The sequence below is a fragment of the Lynx canadensis genome, chromosome D4 (genome assembly GCF_007474595.2).
Source record: "Lynx canadensis isolate LIC74 chromosome D4, mLynCan4.pri.v2, whole genome shotgun sequence".
NCBI lineage: Eukaryota > Metazoa > Chordata > Mammalia > Carnivora > Felidae > Lynx > Lynx canadensis.
In genome coordinates this window covers 83,509,493-83,531,752 of record NC_044315.2, presented here as the reverse complement: position 1 = coordinate 83,531,752, position 22,260 = coordinate 83,509,493, and the positions used below count along the sequence as shown (strand labels likewise).

The following is a 22,260-nucleotide window of genomic DNA, read 5'->3' as shown; positions in this document are numbered from 1 at the left end:
TCTCTCTCTCTGCCCCTAACCCACTCACATTCTGTCTCTGTCTCTCTCAAAAATAAATAAACATTAAAAAAAATTAAAAAAAAAATAAAAGCTTTCCTATCATGAAGAAAGGTAAGAAAGTTCTAAAAAAGGGCATTTAGATAAATTTAGGTCATTTATAATTTACTTATAATACTAATATTTATCAGATACTATGTATATCAGAAACTCTTCAGCACTTTCTATGCATTGTCTCATTGAATATGCACAAACCTATTATTAAATATTACCCTCGGTTTATAGATGCAGCTGGGAGAGGTAAAATATCTTACCAGTAGATAAGTTAGTGGTGATTATGTGGATAATAATTACTAAGTTGTAATTCATTATTAATCAGGCAGATCTGGTACCTAACCGTATAGACAACGTGCTGCTTTACAGCATCTACCATATTGGCATAGCTACTCGCATGTTGGAATGCCCTGTGTTTACTGGATGATAAATACCTATAATACAGCATTTAAATTGTTACTAACTTTGTCTGCTATGTGTCTAATCTCCTTTTCTGTCCAGAATTTACTTCCTGTGCCTCAAGCATGCTTTGTATTATCCTGCCTGTGCTCAGGTTCTTTAGCTAGAAGTCCTCTCCCTTCCACACTGGCCGTTTCCTCTTACAGAAACGTTTCCCAGCCACCACTGCCAAACAAGTAACGTCTTGAAGAGAGAGCCTGTGAGCATCTCTCCACTTTGATCTGATTTGGTGTTGGTCTCCAGTTTTCTCATCTCCCTTTTTTGTCCTCACTGTATTTTCTCAAAGCATATTTATGGTTGGCTTCTTGACTGTTCTCTCTGATGATTCATCCTGCTTATTTAGTTGGAATATGAGACTCTGGACCTTCTAACCAAACTCTCCTGTTTTAGGGAAGAAGCTTAACTTCGTAACTCCTATAACCATAGCCAGGAGAAGATGACACAAGGAGTACTAAGGGGTGGGAACTGCCTTCCTTTGTCCCTTTGCATGCATTGCTGGATGGTTTAGTTGCCTTGTGAAGCTGCTTCTCAGAGAGAAACCCTGCCACCTCCTGGTTGGTGCTAAGAAAGCAGCATTTAAATTGCAGTTGCCTTTGGAATGTTTTTGGTTGACGGAACTGTTACATGGAACTGTGGTGTTAGCCATATAATTTTATGCATTTGTCAAAATGTAGAAATATACATCACTAAAGAAGTGAATTTTATTGTATATAAATTTGTTTAAAAGCAACAAGTTTATGGGGGGAAAGATAGAATGTACACTGTGATGAATGAGTCTAACTGGTATTACAGATAAATCACATGGGGAAATGGGGAAGAAAGGAGCTGACCTTGGAAAATAGTGTTTCGACTCTATACCATAAGGCTGAAGACAAAAAGAATTGTATACAAACAAAGCTCTCTAGTTTATAAATTTGTTTCTTTCAAGGTTATGGGTTAGGAAGTCTGTCACTACTTTATTTGTATACTGGAGTTGAACAAGCAGGTAAATATATCGTTGATAATGAGAGTCCATTTTCTCACATCAGAGGAAGAAGTTATAAATCAGAAAAGAGGAAGGCAAGAATGAAGCACCAATCTGGTGCAAGATTGGAAGTATCAATATGAACTCATGTTCAGAAAAAATTTTTAGAAGAACCAGATCTTGGTCTCCAAATATCAATAAAAGGAACCAGACTCTTTGAAGGAATGGGTTATTCTAGGGCTGTGGCAGGGAAAATATAAGACGAGCCTGGAGCATCGGTGGTGCCAGAAAGTTAGAATATGCTATCTATCTATCTATCTATCTATCTATCTATCTATTTTAATGTTTTTATTTCTGAAGGAGAGAGAGAGAGCATGAACAGGGGAGGAGCAGAGAGAGAGGGAGACACAGAATCTGAAGCAGGCTCCAGGCTCTGAGCTGTCAGCATAGAGCCCAACGTGGGGCTCGAACTCACGGACCGTGAGATCATGACCTGAGCCTAAGTCGGATCCTTGACCAACTGAGCCACCCAGGCGCGCCAGAATGTGCTATATTTTAAAAAGGAAGGGGCAAGGAGGGAGCATTATCAAAAGGTCACAGAAGCTAACCTGAAAGCACTTCCAATAGCCAAAGTTAGAACAGCTTGAGCAACAAAATAACTATACATTAGTTTATAACTCAAAGAACAAAATATCCATGAGTTCATACTGATAAAACTAACTGAATACAGGAGTGACCATTCTTTCTTATAGAAGAATTCTAATTAATAAATGTAGAAGGCATGAAGGAAATAGGAGATCACCATTAAAACACAACAGTAGGGGCGCGTGGGTGGCTCAGTGGGTTGACCGTCTGACTTCGGCTCAGGTCATGATCTCACGGTCTGTGAGTTCAAGCCCCGTGTCAGGCTCTGTGCTGGCAGCTCAGAGCCTGGAGCCTGCTTCTGATTCTGTATCTCCCTCTCTCTCTGCCCCTCCCCCACTCATGCTCTGTCTCAGAAATAAACAAACATTAAAAAAAATTTTTTTTAAACACAACAGTAATCATTGCTGCAGGCAGGATCCATTTATGGATGCTAAAATAGAGAGCATAGTTTTAAATAGAAACAGAGGTATTTGTATAGCCCCAGAATATTTAGTAATTACAAAGGGGAAAGTAATAAGTTTCAGTAGAGAATTCTGACAGATACCATTTTAGCCAAGCGAGGTCAGTATCACCAGTATATTTACACATATACCCCCCTGATATTCTACAGTAGGGGCACAGATACACATATATACACCCAGGGATGGATCATTCCCAATCTACTTATGGGAAAACAGGGCAACCCAAATTGAAAGACATTCTTCAAAATACCTGACATACAGAATACTCTCCAAAAGTATCATTGTCACAAAAGACAAGGCAAGACTAAGAATGATTGGAGGAAACTACGGAGACATGACAACTAACTGTATGCAGTATGGGATCCTAGATTGGATTCTGGAACAGAAGGGAACATCAGTGGGGAAATCTGAATAAAGTTTATATTTTGGTCAATCATACTATGCCAAAGTTAATTTCTTAGTTTTGATGAATAGTCTGTGGTTTGTAAGATGTTAACAGACCGGGAAGCTGGGTATAGAGTATATGGGGTTTCTATGTACTAGTTTTTTTGCAACTCTTTTGTAAGTCTAAACTTACTTCAAAATTTGAAAACTTAAGTGTTCAAAAAAACTCAACCGCCATGTATGAGCCAGCCCTCTCTTGTCCCCTGTCTCTAAACATAGATATCTCTTCATATATGGAATTTGACTGGTCAGGAAATTAATTAGCAAAGCAGTGAGGGAAATTTAAATAAGGATAGTGAGTGGAGGCTGGGCCCCATCTGTCCCTCTTCACTACCCAGCCCATTACCTCCCAAGCATTACCTCCTCACCCATCTTGCAGCCTTCAGGATAAATTCTGGCTTTTCAGAGTGCTTTTCAAAGCCCCTCTGACTCTAGCATCAGCCACTTCCTCCTTCCCTTCTCCCTCTGCTGCTCCCCCACACAGTTCGCATTCCATCCTAGTTCTCCAAAAACTCAACGATGGTTCATGTTTGGAGGACTTCGCACATGTAGTTTCATCGTCCCTAGAATGGTTTATCCCCATCTCCTCACCTGGTTATATATACTTTTCTTTGGAGGCTAAGCTTTTGTTTGTAACATCCTCTAAGCAGCTCTCTCTGATACCACCTCTCACCGGAAAGATGACCCTCCTTGACTTCCACAGCCCCTTTTGCCCTCTGCCGTAGCCCCGATCATCTTGTGCTATCTTTGTCTCTTAACTTCTCTGTTCCTACCATTTAGACAGTGTGCCCCTTAAGGGCCATGGCCAAGTGCCGCTTTCCTTGTGTCCTTCAGCAGATTTCCCAGTTAGGTAAGATGCTTTCTGGTTTGGTGGATTTACTCTGGTAGGGGGACCAGGGCACAAAACAGGATGGGGGAAATATTGTTAGTCTCATCGGAGGAAAGAGGAAGTTACACTGAGCCTTATGAGAAAATTTATGTCAGTTAAGAATCGTGAAAAAAAAATTATGTGAGAAAATTTAGAATTCCTTAACTTTGTTGTCTCATAACTTATTAGTTAACTGGTTAAAAAGTAAAAAGGTTAAGGAAAACTTGGAGAAGGTGACGTGGGTAGAATGGCATTGTGAGAATAATCCTGTGGCATTGCCATACTGCTTTATCGGGATAAAAATGGAGCGCTGAGAAATCTCAAGGAAAGAATAATTGAGCAGAATCTTGAAGGCATAGAAGTTCAAGCCCCTTATAAAATTAAACAGCTGTTATTTGTTTATGATTTTATTTATTTATTTTATTTTATTTTTATTTATTTATTTATTTATATGATTTTATTTATTTATGATTTTATTTTTAAGTAAAACTTAAAACTTAAAAACTTATGATTTTATTTATTTATGATTTTATTTTTAAGTAAAACTTAAAACACATAACATGGGGTTTGAACTTGCAACCCCAGGATCAAGAGTTGCCTGCTCCACTGACTGAGCCAGCCAGGAGCCCCTTAAGAGCTTTTTAAAAACCACTCCCCTCTTCCTTCTCTTCAAGAAGGAGAAAGAGAGAGGGAAGGGAAGGAGAAGAGAGAAAGAGAAAGAAAGGAAGGAAGGAGGCTGGGAGAGGAAGAGGGAGCAGAGGAGAGGGAGAGAGAGAAAGTGTGTGTGTTTGTATGTATTTTCTTAACTCTTTGGGAGGAAGTTACAGACATCATTCTTCTTTGTTTCTAACATGACCACAGTACTGTTATCAAAACGAGGAAGGACATCTGGGTGGCTCAGTCGGTTGAGCATCCAACTCTTAATTTTGGCTCAGGTCATGATCCCAGGGTCGTGGGATTAAGCCCCATGTAGGGCTCCTTGCTGAGCATGGAGCCTGCTTAAGATTCTTTCTCTGCCTCTGAACTCACTCACACTCTCTCTCTAAAAATAATAATTTTAAAAGAATAATAAAAAATTTTAATATGGCATAATACTATTATCTGATTAGCAAATCTTATTCAAATTTCACCACTTATTTCAGTGTCCTTTATATAAAGCAAGGCGTTTTTTGTAATATAGGAGCCAATCCAGGATCGTGTATTACATTTAGCTTTTATGTCTCTTCAGTCTCCTTTACTTATTTATTTTTTTAATGTTTATTTATTTTTGAGAGAGTGGTGGGGGGAGGGGCAGAGAGAAAGAGAAACACAGAATCTGAAGCAGGCTCCAGGCTCTGAGCTGTCGACACCGAGCCCAATACAGGGGTTTGAACTCACGGACTGCAAGATCATGACCTGAGCCGAAGTCAGATGCTTAACTGACTGAGCCACCCACGCACCCTCTTCAGTCTCCTTTAATCTGAAAGGGTTCCTCAGTCTTATTTTGTCGTGAATAACATTGCCAATTTTGAAGAAAACAAGTAGAATATTCCTCAACTTGGGTTTATCAGTTTCCTCATGATTATGTTCAGGTCCTGCATTTTTGGCAAGAATGCCACAAAAGCGATGATGTGTCCTTTTCGTGCATCATATCAAGGGGGCATGGTGTACTTTGTCCCATTATTGGTCATGTTAACTTGAATCACTTGGTTGAGGTGGTGTCACTTGGGTAAGGTGATGCTGCTAGATTTTCCCGCCAGAAAGTTATTTTCTGAGTAGAGGCAACAATATGTAAAGAGGGAAAGCTGTGTAAAGCAGCATGGTATGTTCAAGGACTAACAAATAGTTCTCTGTAGTTACGGTGTAAATTTTGTGACAAGAGATGAAGATGGGGAACCCCAGAGGAACCAGATCATAGGAGTGTCTTAAATGCCAAGCTGGCAAGCTGGGATTTAGCTCATAGACCAAAGGGAGCCACCAGTGGGTTTTGATGTAGTTAACTTTGTGTCTTACTCGCCTTTCTGCTTCTGGGTTTGGGTTGGCTGCCCAGGCCTAAGTGAAGAATGGTAAGTATGTGAGTTCCAGAACAGAAAAAGGCTTTGTGCTTCTTTTGAGCATAGGTAGGAGAACCATAGCTGCTGCCATTCTTGGGCTTGGGACAAGAAGTGGAGCAAAATCCATTCCTGTTATCTTATATCTGGAAGCCCTTTGTTTTTATTTTTTTAAATCAGTATCAGTTCACCACAAGAAAGATTCTCAGCCCTGTTGAGAAACTTGCTCTTAGCTCAGTGTAACATCAAGGAGCAAGCACAGCTTTAGAATCAGAAGACCTAAACTGAAATCTCAGCTCTGTCAGTTCTTCCCTGAGTAGCCTTGAACAAGTCCCTTTTCCTCTGTGAGCTTCAGGTGTTTTCATCTCTAAACTACGTAGGATTGGGGCCCCTGGGTGGCTCAGTTGGTTAAGTGTCCAACTTCGGCTCAGGTCATGATCTCACGGTTCATGGGTTCGAGCCCCGCATCAGGCTCTGTGCTGACAGCTCAGAGCCTGGAGCCTGCTTTGGATTCTGTGTCTTCCTCTCTCTCTGCCCCTCTCCCACTCTCTCTCTGTCTCAAAAATAAACATTAAAAAAAATTTTTTTTTCAAACTACTAAGATAGTAATAATGGGCACCTTCCAAGGTTGTTGTGAGGATCAAATGTGATACCATATATGTGGGTACATTAGAAGCTTTAAAATATGATCCAAGTTCTTGTTTTAAAAGGGGCACTGTGACGCATTCTATTATTTCACACACTTCAGGTAGTTTCATGCCATCTTGACGAATTTTACCATCTTTGATCAAACCAGTATTAATGTTTCTATTCTTCTTTAAATCAAATTTTTTTATTTGTATTTTTTATATATTATTTTGAGAGAGCAAGAGAGCGAGTCAGCATGAACAGGGGAGGGGCAGAGAGAAAGAGGGAGAGATAGGATCCCAAGCAGTCTCTGTGATGTCAGTGCAGAGCCTGATGCGGGGCTCGATCTCACAAATCATGAGATCATGACCTGAGCTGAAATCAAGAGTTGGACACTTAACTGACTGAGCCACCCCAGTGCCCAAATCAAAAAATTTTTTTAAATCAAAGTTAATTTTCCAAGGGAATTTTTATCATCTTAGTGAATGGAAAATCAGTATTTTTTTAGTGCCTATTAGGATACATGTATAATTGAGAGTTTATCTATGCACCACCTAAAATTTTGTTTCTCCCAATGGTATGCAGGTACAATGGGAAAAACTAGTTGTGGAAAGAAATTTGGGCTTAGTCTAATAGTTTGGGTGCCAACCTTAATTCTTCTGCTGTCTAGTTTCTGTTGCCATAAGCAAAATACTTCATTTTTCTGAACCTTAGATTCATCTGTTCAGTGGGAGCAATACTAGTACTTTCCTCATGGGTTGTTTTACCCAGGATAGTACCTAAAACACAGTAGATGTCCATCATGTGTGAGTTTCCTTAGTCCAGGTGGGGTTGAGGGACAACATAAGCTTTTAAGTATCAGAACAAAATATTGGTGAGATGTAAATCTTTAAGATTTGTGGCCCTCTAAACGAAAAGAAAAACATATTGAGTTCCTTCCTCACCTACAAGACAACTAAAATGTGTTTGGTACTGGATCTGCCAATGATCTTTATTCTCTGAGCTGAAGCAAAGACATGGAGAACTCAGTATTGGAAATAGAAGTGTGTGAACACTGTCACTGACCCTGGAACAGCAGAAAAGGAATTTTAAGGAATTTTAGAACTTGAAATTAGGTTGAAAGATTGCTCCCAGACAAAAACTAGTATGCATCTGGCTCTAATACAGGCTGCGTATGTTTCCCACTCCAAATTCACAGCAGCCTTGTAAACCAGACTACGTTGCCTCCATTTTCCTGATGAAGATGTTAAGGCTCCAGCAAAGCTGAGAATGGAACCTTGGTGTTTTAGCTACTGTGTTTGTAGAAAAGAGGCTGGATAGAGGGAAGGATTAGTTACTAAGTACCTACTTTATGTGCCAGGCCTTATGCTTGATATTTTAGTTATTTTATATGTAATCCCCACAATACCCAGTATGATAGGTTCCAGTAGCCCCTCTATTCTTTAGTAGACTGAGGTTCAGAGAGGTGAAGAAACTTGTGTGTAATTACATAGACCAGGCAAAAACAGGATTTAGACCCAAGTTTGTCTAATTCTGAACTGTGTAATTTTTTAAGGATACCGAGAATGATATCTGCTTTAAGGAAAATGAACTGAGTGTTAGGCTTGGAACCCTCAATCCTGCCCCAAGGACTTTCTAGATTCTTAATATTATTTTTTTTGAAAGCAGGTATATTATTTTATACACACACACACACACACACACACACAGAGAGAGAGAGAGAGAGAGAGAGAGAGAGAGAGCAAAGCTTACTCACACATGATGCTGTTAGCTTATCTTCTGTTGTTAACATGGCCTCCTCCAAGCCAACCTTCACAGTGGCCATCGTAAAGATTTTTTGAAAATGCCGACCTGACCACATCCATCCTCTGCATTCCATCTCATCCTTGGCTTCCTCTGCTAAAGTCCATATTCCTACCCTGCCGTTAAAGGCTATCGGTGATTGGGCCCCACTTGGCCTCTCCAACCTCCAACTTCATCTCTTACTACTCTACTCACATGCACACGCACACACAAGCTTTAGCCAGGATGAACCACTTGGAAATTACCAGAAAGAATACTCCATGCTTACTTTCAACTTGAAGCTTTTCTGTGTACTGTTCATTCACCCTTTTACTGCTTGCGTAAATCCTATTCATCCTTTAAGACTCAGTTCAGAAGTCATCTTTGCCAGAAAGTTTTGCCAGATACCATAGTGTTTCTATAATTGTAGATCAGAAGTTTCTCTTCTGTGCCCCCATATTAAGTGCTCCATAAACAGTAATGGCAATAGTATTAGTAGCTATTATGCCTAATAACACTGGTACTATTTAAAGGGTGCTTTTTATTGCTAAATAACTTCTTCCTTTTGTGGAATCACCTGAATAAGAAACAATTGCAATGGGAACTCTACTGGCTGCTTTTATAGGGAGAAACCAATCAGATCAAAATTTTGATTAATTAAAAAAACCCAAAAAACAAAGAACCTTTTCTCATCCTACACATTAGACTGCAACTTAGACTGAAAATAAAACAAAATATCTAAAAATGGAAATGTTCTCAGGGTGCCTGAGTGGCTTAGTTGGTTTAAGCATCTCACTCTTTGATTCAGCTCAGATCAGGATCTCATGGTTTGTGGGATCGTCGAGCCCTGCATTGGGCTCTGCACTGACAGAGCAGAGCCTACTTGAGATTCTCTCTCCCCGTTTCTCTGCTTCTCTCTCTCTCTCTTTCAAAATAAATAAATAATTTTTTTAAATAGAAATATTGTTTCTATCCCTCTCTTTAAATTTACTGAAGCCTTCAGATGCATCATCCTGGTGGGATATTTGTAACTGGGGGACTATTAATAAGGCTGTCATCTTTGTTGAAATATTAAACGTATGCATTGTGTACAGTGTGTGTCCATTGCCTTGGGGGTCCAAAAGTATCTGTTGCCTATGAGGTAGCCTAGAATAATGAAAAGAGTATATATACTTTCGGTCTAGAAAGACCTGTTTTTTAATCTTGATTTCACCAATTATTACTTTGTGCTTTGGGCCACATAAGTTCTCTTTTTAAAGTGCCTAGACTTGTGTGGGTATGCTTTGACTGTCTTGGCTTATGTTTCCTTCCAGCAATCAGAGAAGATGGCATGCCCGGAGGCCGGAATAAGAGCATTGGGCCGGTCCAGGTGAGTTCTAGGCCTCACTCTTTGTTATCCATCCTGGAAACCCAGGGCTCCACATGTTCCCATAGCTACTTATCCTTGCTCCTCTCATCTCCTGCTGGGGGAGCCATCTTGTTTTCATTCCTGTAAAACTGCTTTTAGAGCCTGGTATGAAAGTACTTTGAAAATCTTAAATATGTAAGATAATTATTTAAAGCTCTTTTTGTGATTCCCTCAACCCTTCCCAAGGATTTCACAGGAAGTCAAGTCAATTCTGGTTTTAAATCATCCAGAGAATTTTTTTATGTCATTAAAACAGTCTGGCAGAAATCAGTAAGATTACTTTGCCTTGTTTGTAGAGTAGGAATGATAATACCCATTTAATCTCACAAATATTATTAAGTACTTACTTTGTACAGGTCCTCTGTACTGTGAACTCAGTCTAGTGGAAGAGACAGATGTGTAAACAGACATTCAGAGTACAGTGAGTAGTAACAGGGGATACCTAGGGAGTACAGAAAAGAGGGGCTTCTTTTCTGTTTGGATTGGAGCCATTGTTGGGGACTAAAGACATTTAGGGAAGGCTTCCTAGAGAAGGGAAAGTTTCAACTGAGTCTTGAAGGAAAAGGAGGAATTAGTTATGTTGGGAAGGAATGGGGAGCCAAATATCTTGTAATACTGCTAGACAGAACAGAATGTAAAAAGACCACAAGATGAATCTTTAAGGAATCACAGGGAGTTTATTCAGTCAGGCTGGAGCACTGGGCACATGTAATGGAGTGGCAGAAGATAAGGCAAATTCCTTGAGTTTGGAATCTGTTCTCTAGAGAGTAGCCTTGAACTCTCTTTGATTATAGTTCCTTAGGTAAAGCCTTTGTAGGACAAGCCTACACCACTTTTTCTTACTTGCCAGCAGAAGAACAACTTTATGAAGGAAGAAAATTGGATCTGTGTATGACCCAATATGTAAATCCCTCAGGACACCAGTGGGCAGCACCATGCCTCAAGGATTATTGGTGTGGACCAAGAGGCAACCACCAAAAGCTTTTAAGGAGAGAGAGAGAGAGAGAGAGAGAGAGAGAGAGAGAGAGAGAGAGAATATCAGATTTACATTTTAGAAAGATCGTTCTAATAGTAGAAATGGTTTGTGAGGAGCTGAGTAAGTGCCAGTGAAACTGGGGGCAGAGAAAAAGCAATTCAGAGGGTTTTACAGAAGTCTAGCCAAGAGATATAGATAGTGGTTTTAAGTAGGGCAATGATAGTATAGATTGAAGGGGAGAGAATAGATTCAAGAGATAGTTAATAGGTAAAATTGGTAGGATTTATCTAATTGAATATGAGGGAATATGAGAGAAAGACAGGAATTCAGTCATTTTGAGACATACGCTGATGATATATGGAGCATTTCCTATCACATGAACTCATTATGAGTTCGTGTATGCACTCAGTTGGGGTGTGGGTGTATGCTGTATTCATTCTGTCTTTTTATTAATCCAATATTTATATTCATGTTATTCAAATCATATCTGTTTCTTGAAAGTCAATTTGATTTATTTTGGCCTATACATAGGTATTCTGTGTGTGTGTGTGTTAAAAAAACATAACATGAAATTAACAAATTAAGTATACAGTACAGTATTGTTTACTATATGCACATTTTCATCTATATTATAGAGCCTTTTCATCTTATGACTGAAACTTTATACTCACTGAGCAGCAACTCCTTATTTCCCCCTCTCCCCATTCCCTAGCAACCACCATTCTACTTTTGCCTTTCTAGAGTGTGGCTACTTTTGATACCTCATGGAATCATGCAGTATTTGTTTTTCTGTGACTTCCTTATTTCACTTAGCGTATTGTAGCATATGACAGGATTTCTAAGGCTGAATAATATTCCATTGTAGATATATACCATATTTTGTTAATTCGTTCATCTGTCAGTGGATATTTAAGTTGTTTCCAGCTCTTGGCCTTTGTGAATAATGCAGTGAACATGGAAGTGCAAATCTCTCTTTGAGATCCTGATTTCAGTTCTTTTGGATAAATACCCAGAAGTGGGATTACTGGCTCATATGGTGGTTTTATTTTTAATTTTTTGAAAAACCTTCATACTGTCTTGCATAGTGGCCACAACCATTTTCCATTCCCACCCAGCAGTGCACAAAGGTTCCAATTTTCTGCATCTTCTCTAGTACTTTTTATTTTCTGTTTTTTTCTGTTAATGTCATTCTGGACAGGTGTGAGGTTTTAATTTGCATTTGTCTGATTGGTGACATTGAGCATCTTTTCATGTATTTGTTGGCTATGCTGTTTATATGTCTTTGGAGAAGATTTTTTGGGTCTGTTTTTGTCTATTCAAATCTTTTGCTGCCCCCCCCCCTCCCATTTTTTTTTGGAGAGAGAGAGAGTGCATGTGAACATAAGCAGGGGAGGGGCAGAGGGAGAGGGAGAGGGAGAGAGAGAGAGAGAGAGAGAGAAAGAGAAAGAGAAAGAAAGGGAGAAAGAGAGACTATCCTAAGCAGGCTCCATGCTCAGTGCAGAGCTCAACATGACAAGAAGCCTTTTCTCTGTTTTCTTTTAAGAGTTTTACAGTTTCAGGTCTTACATTTAAGTCTCTAATCCATTTTAAGTTGATTTTTGTATGTAGTATAAAAGATCAGAATCTACTTTCATCCTTTTGCATATGAATATCTAGTTTCCTTATACCACTTGTTGAAGAGACTATTGTTGTGTAGTCTTGGCAGCTTTGTCAAAGATCTTTTGACTCTACATATGTGGGCTTATTTGGGGGCTCTCTGTTCTGTTCCATTGGTCTATAGTCCTGTCCTTATGCCAGTACCATGCCATACTGTTTTGGTTGCTGTAGCTTTGTAATATGTTTTGAAAACAGGAAGTGTAGGGGCGCCTGGGTGGCGCAGTCGGTTAAGCGTCCGACTTCAGCCAGGTCACAATCTCGCGGTCCGTGAGTTCGAGCCCCACATCGGGCTCTGGGCTGATGGCTCAGAGCCTGGAGCCTGTTTCCGATTCTGTGTCTCCCTCTCTCTCTGCCCCTCCCCCGTTCATGCTCTGTCTCTCTCTGTCCCAAAAATAAATAAACGTTGGAAAAAAAAAATTAAAAAAAAAAAAAAAAAGAAAACAGGAAGTGTAAAGGCCTCTAGCTTTGTTGGTTTTTGTCAGGTTGTTTCGGCAATTTGTGGTTCTTTGTGTTTCCATATGAATTTTGGGACTTTTTTTTTCTATTTCTGCAAAAAATGCCATTGGAATTTTGATAAGGATTATACTGAATCTGTAGATCACCTTGGATCCTATGGACATTTTAACAATATTGTTTTTTAATCTGTGAACACAGGCCGTCTTTCCATTTATTTATATCTTTAATTTCTTTCAGCGGTATACAAGTCTTTCATCCCTTTAATTATGTTTATTCCTAAATATCTTGTTCTTTTTGATACTATTGTAACTGAGATTGTTTTCTTAATTTCCTTTTCAGATTTATTGTTAGTATATAAAAATGCAACTGATTTTTGTATATTGATTTTTTTTTTTTATCCTGAAACGTTGCTGAATTCTTTTTTTTTAAGTTTGTTTATTTTGAGAGAGAGACAGAACAAGTGGGGAAGGGGCAGAGAGAGAGAGAGAGAAAGAGGGACAGAGAGAATCCCAGGCAGGCTCTGCACTGTCAGTACAAAGCCCAGTGCTGGGCTCGAACTTATAAACCGTGAGATCATGACCTGAGCCAAAGTCAGATACTTAACTGACTGAGCCATCCAGGTGCTCCTGCTGAATTCTTTTATTAATTCTAAGTTTTCTGTGTGGAATCTTTAGAGTTTTGTATTTACAAGATCATGTCATCTATAAACAGAGGTAATTTACTTCTTTCTGGTTTAGATTTTTTAAAAATTTCTTTTACATGCCTAATTGCAACGGCTAGGACTTCTAATACCGTGTAAGGAGAAATGGCGAAAGTGGGCATTTTTGCTGTAATCCTGGTCTTAGGAAAAAAGCTCTTAGTTTTTCATTATTGAGTAATGATATTAGCTGTGGGCTTTTCATGTGTGGCCTTTATTTGTAGTCATTCTTTTTGTATTTAGATGCAGCAGAAAGTTTATCCACTGGGAATAATTCTTTTTTTTTTTTTTTAACGTTTATTTATTTTGAGAGAGAGTGAGAGCACAAGCAGAGGTGGGGCAGAAAGAGAGAGAGAGAGAATCCGAAACAGGCTCCGTGCTGTCAGCACAGAGCCAGACATGGGGCTTGATCTTCTAAACCGTGAGATCATGACCTGAGCAGGAATCAAGAGTTGGACGCTTAACCGACTGAGCCACCCAGGCGCCCCGGGAAGAATTCTTAAGCATTTCCTCAATGAAGAACCTTCCTCAGTATTACCCAATGACTTTTGAGTACTCTTCTCCCACCATGCCAGGGCTTTTCAGTCGCTTGTGTCTCTAGACCCTATGTTCTCTCTAGAATTGAGGTAGCTGATGCTCAGAGAAACATTCCTATTTCATCTCTCATTACATTTGACATTTTGCTACTAGGCATATAATTTCCTCTTTTGTCTTTTACTTTTTTAGATGATCTGTTAGGAAGAGAAAGCTGTGATCTCCAAGTGCTTAATTACAAGGGATAGAATTGAGCAACTGTTGTGCACTTGCACCTCATAACTTTATCTTAGATCAACCTCCCAAGTCTATCTGGCTCAGTTTTGCACCCTGTGAGGGAATCCTGAACTGTGAAGGAGGTGGTGTTATCTTCATTTTACAAGTGAGGGAACTAAGGCTCAGAAAACTTGAGTGACTTGCCCAACAGTGAGCACCCAAGTAGAAAATGACAGATGAGGTCTGAACCTAGATGTAAGCACTGCTGGTGTGTTCCATCCCCTTAATGCATCACTGATGGCCTAGTGTACTATGGGACCCATAGGAAGAGACAGATACAGTACACCTTTGTCTCCCAGCTGGAACCAGTCTTACTGACTGGTTGTTTTCACCTCGCTCAAGTACTTCCATGCCCTCTAAGCTCTGGTCTTCCTCTCACTGCCATCACTGAGCCTGCTTCAGTCAGGGTGTCACTAAATGTCTTACAGTTTGATGGCACCTTTTGTCTTCACATGTCTTTTTTTTTTTTTTTTAAATGTTTATTTATTTTTGAGAGAGAGAGAGACAGAGACAGAGCACAAGTAGGGGAGGGGCAGATAGAGAGAGAGACACAGAATCCGAAGCAGGTGCTAGGCTCTGAGCTGTCAGCACAGAGCCTGGTGTGGGGCTTGAACCCACAGACCATGATGAGATCATGACCTGAGCTGAAGTCGGACGCTTAACTGAGTAAGCCATCCAGGCGCCCCTTCACGTGTCTTATACAATGTGTGATTTCAGTGTTCTAAAGATCCCTAAGTGAAAAGATTTGTTTTGCTACATGTGCTTGAATAAAGACTACCGTACCTCCAATTCAGTACACAATCTAAGTTATTTAAGGCCAGTCACTCAACTTGTGTACCAGTTAAATGTTTCTTGTTTTCCCTCCAAGTCCTGTATGCTGGCTGGCTTCCAGTTCTAAATGCCTCCTGTATTTATGATCAGAGCAGCTCAAGGTTTCCTCACAGGCTGCTGGAACAAAGAGTTATGCAGGTTTGACTCAGATTTCAGAGAAAATGTCCTCCCAGGCTTTCTATAGAAACAAAAAATAAAAATGTATCTGGCCTTTCCTCCTTACTACTCACTCTCATCCCATGCTAAGTTTAGCCAGTTAAGCTTCAACTCTGGGTTAAACACTGTATAGAAGATGTGTTTACTCACTCCCTGTGTGGTATGATAGCTAGAGCCAGGGACTGAATACTTGGATACTTTGGCCTCTTCCTCAAACTCCTCCCCAGACGTGGGCACACAGTGTGATCTTGGGCAAGTCAGTTCACTTGTCTGAGCTAGAGTTTCTTCTCATTTATTCAGTAGGGTTGGGAATGTCTTTCTTACTAAGAAAATCCATGTGGAGTTTTATGGACAGTACTTACTAAGTGAACATTTGTTTATCCAGCGTGCATTTTTTGAGCACTTTTTTCTAGGTTCTAATCATAGCCTTAGGTCTAATAGAGGGTATTCTTATGATACATTACCATAAATGCTATAAAAATAATAATGATTATGAAGATATCATTGTCAGCCTTCCATAATTATTGCTATGTGCTAAGCCCTTTTCTAAACATGTGATAATGTATTAACTAATTTAATCCTCACAATAACCCCACGAGACAGATATTATTCTCTCCACCACATAGATAAAGGAATTTAAGTTAAAATAGGTAAATGACTTGCCTAAGATTGTACAACTTTTAGAAAGTAGCAGAACCTGTGTTGGAACAAAGGTGGTCTGACTCTAGAATTCATACTCTTAACCACTGTGTTATTCTGCCTATCTCAGAATCCATAGACTTGTAAGTGGACAGAAGAAGGACCTAAAATTCTGTCTAGGTAGTGATAGAGGGTTCACAAAGAAGGTAACATTTGAATTGGGTCTTAAAAGGCAAGGAGGAGTTTGTTATTGAAGAGTGGTGTTTCAAGGGTAGGGAAGAATAAACTCAAAGACAAAGAGGAATGATGAAGAACATAGACACTTTGTGGCTTGAGAGGAGGGTAAATGGACAAGAGGAAAATTATGGTGAGCTGTGGTGCTAGGAAGCAAGCAACTGAGCTGTCCTAAGATTAGTGAGAGACAAAAAAAAAAAAAAAAAAGATTAGTGACAGACTGTGGGGTATGGAGGTAGAAGAGAGGGAATCTGGGTTTCTCTCTAGAGAGTTCTAGGAATGTGAGTTTTAAATACATTCTCAGTCCTAAAGAAGGAACGGAGGTTATCCTGGGCACCCAGTCTAACATGTGTCAATTCCTTGTCAAAGATATCAGAGGAGGAGATCGAAAGGATCATGTCTGGGCAGGAATTTGAGGAAGAGGCCAATCACTGGAGCAACCATGGTGACAGCGACCACAGTTCCCCTGGGAACAGGGCCTCAGAGAGCAACCAGCCCTCACCGGGCTCCACACTGTCCTCCAGGTGAGCTTCAAGGCAAACCCAGCATCATCTAGGGATCACCCAGAGAGTACACAGACCCACACGGAACCTCTGGGCTGTCTCAGCCATTGTGCTCTTGTTCCCTCAGTCTTTGGGGCAGGGACGGACCAGGATGACACAGAACAGCATTTCACAGCCTACTTTTTGCTGAAGACCTTGAAAATGTCAGCAGTCTCTTTGCAGACTAATAAAGTACTATAGCTGCTGTCTGTGCCCATACGTTCTTCACCTAACAAATAACATTTTAAATGTAGCTCTTTTCTCTCATTTACTTTATCACTGAAATAAAACAAACCACATTGACAATATTGAATTAAGTTCTAATTTCTTTGCCTCAGCAAGAGTGAAGATTTTCACTTTCTAAATTTTAAGAAACTGAAAAATTTTAAGCTAGTGATTTAAATTTGCTGTTATCATGGAATACCAATTTGGAGACTCTTTGTTCAAGAATGTTAAGTTAGTTGTTATGTGTAAATGTAGCCATCAACTACCAGGGAAGATTTCCTTTTTGCAGAAATCTTTCTTATAGGACAGGGATTGATAAACTTTTTCTCTAAGGCCAGATAATAAATAATTTAGGCTTTGTAGGCTATACAGTCTGGGTCTCAGCTACTCAACTCTACCATTATGGTGCAAGAGCCACCAGACACTACGTGAATGAATGAATGTGGCTGTGTACCATTAGCCTATAGTTTACCAGCCCCTGTTACAGGAAATGCATCTAGGTAAAGCTACAGGATTGTTGTTTTAGGTAACAGAGTGGTTAGATTTCTTCAGTGGTTAGTGGTTAGATTTTTCTAATGGTCAGTGATTAGATTTCTCCAGGAAAATACCAAGAATCTGCCTGCAGATTTTTATCTGCCTTTTTCTTGGAATTTTACTGTAACTTTTATTCATTCATTTGTTCCTTTTTGTTTCAGTTCTTTCAGTTGTTCCTTTTTTGTTCCTTCTTTTGAATGTTTAGGGGAGTTGTTGCCACATGTCAGGTTCCTTGCTAGGTGCTGGATTTGTTTTGTGGCCTGGCAAGGCCCTTAGGCTGGCTGTGCGTTAGTTTTCCTAGTAATAAAAAAATACATACCCCCACACCTTTGTGGACCATAGTCTGTGAGTATCCATTAAAATCTCTTCAAATGTGGCACCTATACAAAGAATTTATTCAACCACTCTTTATTCAGTACCTATTTTGCCAGGTGCTGGGTGTCCAATGATAAGTCACACATACACACATCTGTACAGAGTCCCTATCTGGTAGGGGAGACATGCATGTAACCGTTAATTATGTCCCTGATGAAGACACACTGCATGGCCAAAGAACACCTTAGCCACATTGTGGCTCACTTCCTTTGAGCAGGCAGTACACCTGCCATGGTTCTGCTTGACATGAAACTTTTCTTTCCAGTAGGTCTGTGGAACTAAATGGATTCATGGCATTCAGAGAGCAGTACATGGGGATGTCTGTGCCTCCACACTATCAATACATACCGCACCTTTTTAGCTATTCCGCCCACTCGCCACTTCTGCCCCCACAAGCTCGCAGCCTGGATCCTCAGTCGTACAGTCTGATTCACCAGCTGGTATCAGCGGAGGACCTGGAGCCATTGGGCACGCCCATGTTGATTGAAGATGGGTGAGTGCCCCATTTAGTCCTTGCAACTTCAAAATGATCTCCACCCCACACCCACCTTCATCCCTGGCTACTAATACCCTAGGCTTTGGAATGAGTCAGGGGATAATGAGTAATGACTGAAGCATCAGAGGACAAATCTGTATATATCTTTGAAGGCAGTGGTCCCTTGTTTTTCTCTTGAGCATCTTTTTTCATAGAGTTGGGACTGTTTTATCAATCCTTATGGAATTTGGGATTAAAAGACTTGTTTCTGCTTGGGCCTAGCTAGGTAAGCCAGGCCCTGGGATGGGTCTGAAGTGCTTCTCTGGCTCTGAGTCAGAGATGAAATATACTTCTGGGGATAATCATACATTAAGTTCAGGCTCCGTAACAAGGCACTAACTGGTTGTGGACTATCTGCATCTCTAGCCAACGTACCCATTGGTAGCCTGGTGCCATGTGCTCTGTGTACAGACCTGAGTTGGTGGAAGGAATACTCTTTAAATCCTCTGTCACCTCTACCTGAGTAGATACTAGTTCAGCCTTCAGGCCCACCAATTGCTGCACGCATTCCTTTGGCCTGGGGCACAGGCTGTTTGCTATCAAGCTTAGATCCCTAGGATATATCTGGAGATCTTTCAAGCTAGTCTCCAATATCAGAGGAGGAAATTCAAAGATTTTCTTATAAGAAGGACACACAAAATCTTTATAAATCTGAGTGTGGGGGTGTGGGGAAGAGTCATGCCCAGGGGCCTTGAGAGAAAGAAAACTGGGACCCTATCTCATCCAGCCCAGAGATGAGAAATGCTCTGCTCCTTCCATACAGCAGTAACTCACAAAGGCTAAGCAACTTTAGTTCCTGAACTCACCACCAGGGGGTGCAATGAGAGCAGGAAAACCTTCTGAACATGTTCTCTCTTTCAGCCGTCTGGCCTCAGGCTCATTTTTGTTGTCAGCCCCTGTATTGGGTGGGTACCAGACCTGACCTAATGGAGCTCTCATAGCCAAAACTAGTGCAAGGGTCACAGAATTTTCTCTCAACATGTGGAACATTTGTGGACACCAACATTAAAAGTCATACTCCCTAATAATTGCACAAATTTCCAAGCCTCCTTTCCTTTCTACAACCTTTTCTCACCAAACCCACCTCCCCAGCCCTGAGCTTGCTGCTGGCTCCAGTCCTGCCGCTTTATCATTAGACTCAGTTGAATGAAGTTGGAGACACATGATCAAGGGCAAGGAGCCCACTGCCAGAGACCCTTTCTACTCTTAGGAGTAGCCTCTACCTGTGCCCTTATCCTCCCTCTCTGGCCACCGGAAGTAATTTTCCACTGTCCCTACCCCCAGGTATGCTGTGACTCAGGCAGAGCTGTTTGCCCTGCTTTGCCGCCTAGCTGATGAGCTGCTCTTTAGGCAGATTGCTTGGATCAAGAAACTGCCTTTCTTCTGCGAGCTCTCAATCAAGGATTACACGTGCCTCCTGAGCTCTACATGGCAAGAATTAATCCTGCTGTCTTCCCTCACTGTTTATAGCAAACAGATCTTTGGGGAGCTGGCTGATGTCACTGCCAAGTATTCACCCTCTGATGAGGAACTACACAGGTAAGGGCTGTTGGCTGGGGAGGAAGTCCCAAGCAACCAAACCATTGTCATTCCTGCAAGGTGGGGATGGAGTGCTCCCCACTGACACTCCAAAGGATAGGAATTAAAGCCACACACAAGGCTGGATTTGAATCCTCACTCTACCACTGACTACCTTTGTGACCATGGTCAAGTCTCTGATCCCCAGGTTCTGAATTTCTAAAATGGGATAATACCAGTACTTCCCCCAACAAGGTAGTTGTGAAAAATAAATAATATTGTGCAGCATGCCTTAACAGAGTTCTAAGCTATTATTATTATTAATTATTATTATTATTATTTTAATCACATCTGGATCATTGAGGTAAGAGAATATATCTGGGAAAAACAAAAATCTAAACTCTAAACTTTATCTGTAAGGTGAGGGGGCTCTGAGCTATAGTTTACAATTCAAGAATAAGACCTAGAAGTCACTGCAGTATCTACTGTGTGCCAGGCACCGGGCTTGGCTTTTTTTTTTTTTTTTTTTTCTTAAGTTTATCTATTTATCTTGAGAGAGAGAAAGAGAATGTGAGCAGGGGACGGGTGAAGAGAGAGGGAGAAAGAGAATCCCAAGCGGGCTCCACAATGCCAGTGCAGAGCTCAGTGTGGGGCTCAGTCTCACAAACTCTGAGATCATGACCTGAGCCGATACCAAGACTTAGTCGCTTAACCAACTGAGTCACCCAGCTGCCCCTGGGCTTGGTATTTTATATGATTGTCTTCTTTCTTTCACACAGCCTCCAACATTATAGGTGTGGTTATGCCCATTTTATAGATAAGAAAACTGAAGTTCAAAGAGACCTGCCCTTGAGTGTTGGGACCAACACTCCAGAGCCTGGATTTGAACCTATGCCTACCTGGTGTCAAAGCTTAGGCTCTGTTACTGTATCTGAGATGCAGTGAGATGGTAACAGCATGGGACTAAGAGACTGAGCCATTCTTTTCAATGTTTTCTGGCATAATGTCTCATCCCAGCTGACCAGGATCCTAATCTCCCTGTCTAGCACAAATCTTTACTCACTTTGAAGACCTACAGCACATGGTGACAACCCAAAATCAGAACAAATGATCAGTTGATACAGCTTTTCTGGCTTATTAATTTATCCATGTGAAAAATAAAGCTTAAATCACATTGCAATAGACATTTCATTAATTCACCTTTATTGAACAGTTTAAAAAAACAAAGTCATGGGATTCCAGAGCACCAAGAAAGAGAGGAGAAAAGGTACCCCCATCAATGAAAGCTGAAGGAGATGGGGTGCTAGCCCCCACACTTCTCTACACAGGACCAAAGTACATCTTCCCCTGCCATCCAGTTACCATGGCATAAAGACAGGGGGAGTGTTGGGCTGAGAGTAAAGCTCCAAGACTCTCAAGGGCTCTTTGCACAGCTGAGGGAGGGAGGAATCAGGGTGCCAATACCCTCCTCTGATTTTCTAATATTTCCTTTTCAGTGATGCTTACTGGTTTCAGGGTAATCTGTAAATGACAGAGCTTTGAACCCAGCTGACACTTTGACCTGTAAACAGAGCTATCTGATTTTGCTCATGACCTAACCCCTTGTCTTGAGCCTCTAATTCATTGTTTCTATCAAATTCCTATCTCCTCCTTAACTCTGGGCCAACTAAGTGTTTGAATTGCAGTTAGCAATGCTAATACTGTCAGGGTTTGTAGAGCTGGCCCAATGAGCCTGGCCTCCTTATTTGCTTGGAATCCACCAGTGCAGCCTGGGGCTGTCTACAAAGTCAGCCTATGGGCTCCAGTCTCTATAGAATGATGGGTTTTCCCAGGTCTTCTGCAGGTAGGCAAGGATCATTGGCCATGCAGATCCCTCTGTGGCTTTGAGCTTTATAAGGCACCCCATCCCACTGTATCCAGTCCCTTGGGCCCTAAGAGCAAGGCAGGGGCCAGTAACAGCTAAATTAGGGAATGTTTATTTCCTAGGAAGCCTCCTTACCAAGGAGAATGTAGAGCTGCACTGTCCAATATAGTAACTGCTAGCCTCGGGTGACTTTTTAAATTTAATTTAATTAAAATTTAATAAAATGAAAAATTCAGTCCTCATTAGCACTAGCCACATTTCCACGTGCTCACTAGCCACATGTGATTAGTGGATCGTGTATTGGACAGTGCAGATACAGAACATCGCCATCATCTCAGAAAGTTCTGTTGAACAGTGCTAATTCTAGACGATGTATTGGTGCTGAGCTCTCTAGTGGATTCTGAGGATAAGAAATAGATTTGTTGTCAGGACTTACTACTCCATGTTAAAAGCATATGGAATCCTTCCATGGA

At 40.8% G+C, this 22,260-nt stretch overlaps 1 protein-coding gene across 2 annotated transcripts in view; it reads left to right on the top strand.

The window, feature by feature from the left end:
• The window catches only part of NR6A1 (nuclear receptor subfamily 6 group A member 1), a 68,782-nt gene that overhangs the window by 37,336 nt on the left and 9,186 nt on the right, over positions 1-22,260 (top strand). Inside the window, exons 3-6 of one of the 2 annotated variants that reach the window (XM_032595536.1) lie at positions 9,645-9,700; positions 16,564-16,718; positions 18,139-18,363; positions 19,690-19,944. In XM_032595536.1, coding sequence (XP_032451427.1) covers positions 9,645-9,700; positions 16,564-16,718; positions 18,139-18,363; positions 19,690-19,944 — 691 coding nt within the window. Of the gene's footprint in view, positions 1-9,644; positions 9,701-16,563; positions 16,719-18,135; positions 18,364-19,689; positions 19,945-22,260 lie in introns of both variants that reach the window. The other variant, XM_030293256.1, reaches the window with a different exon arrangement.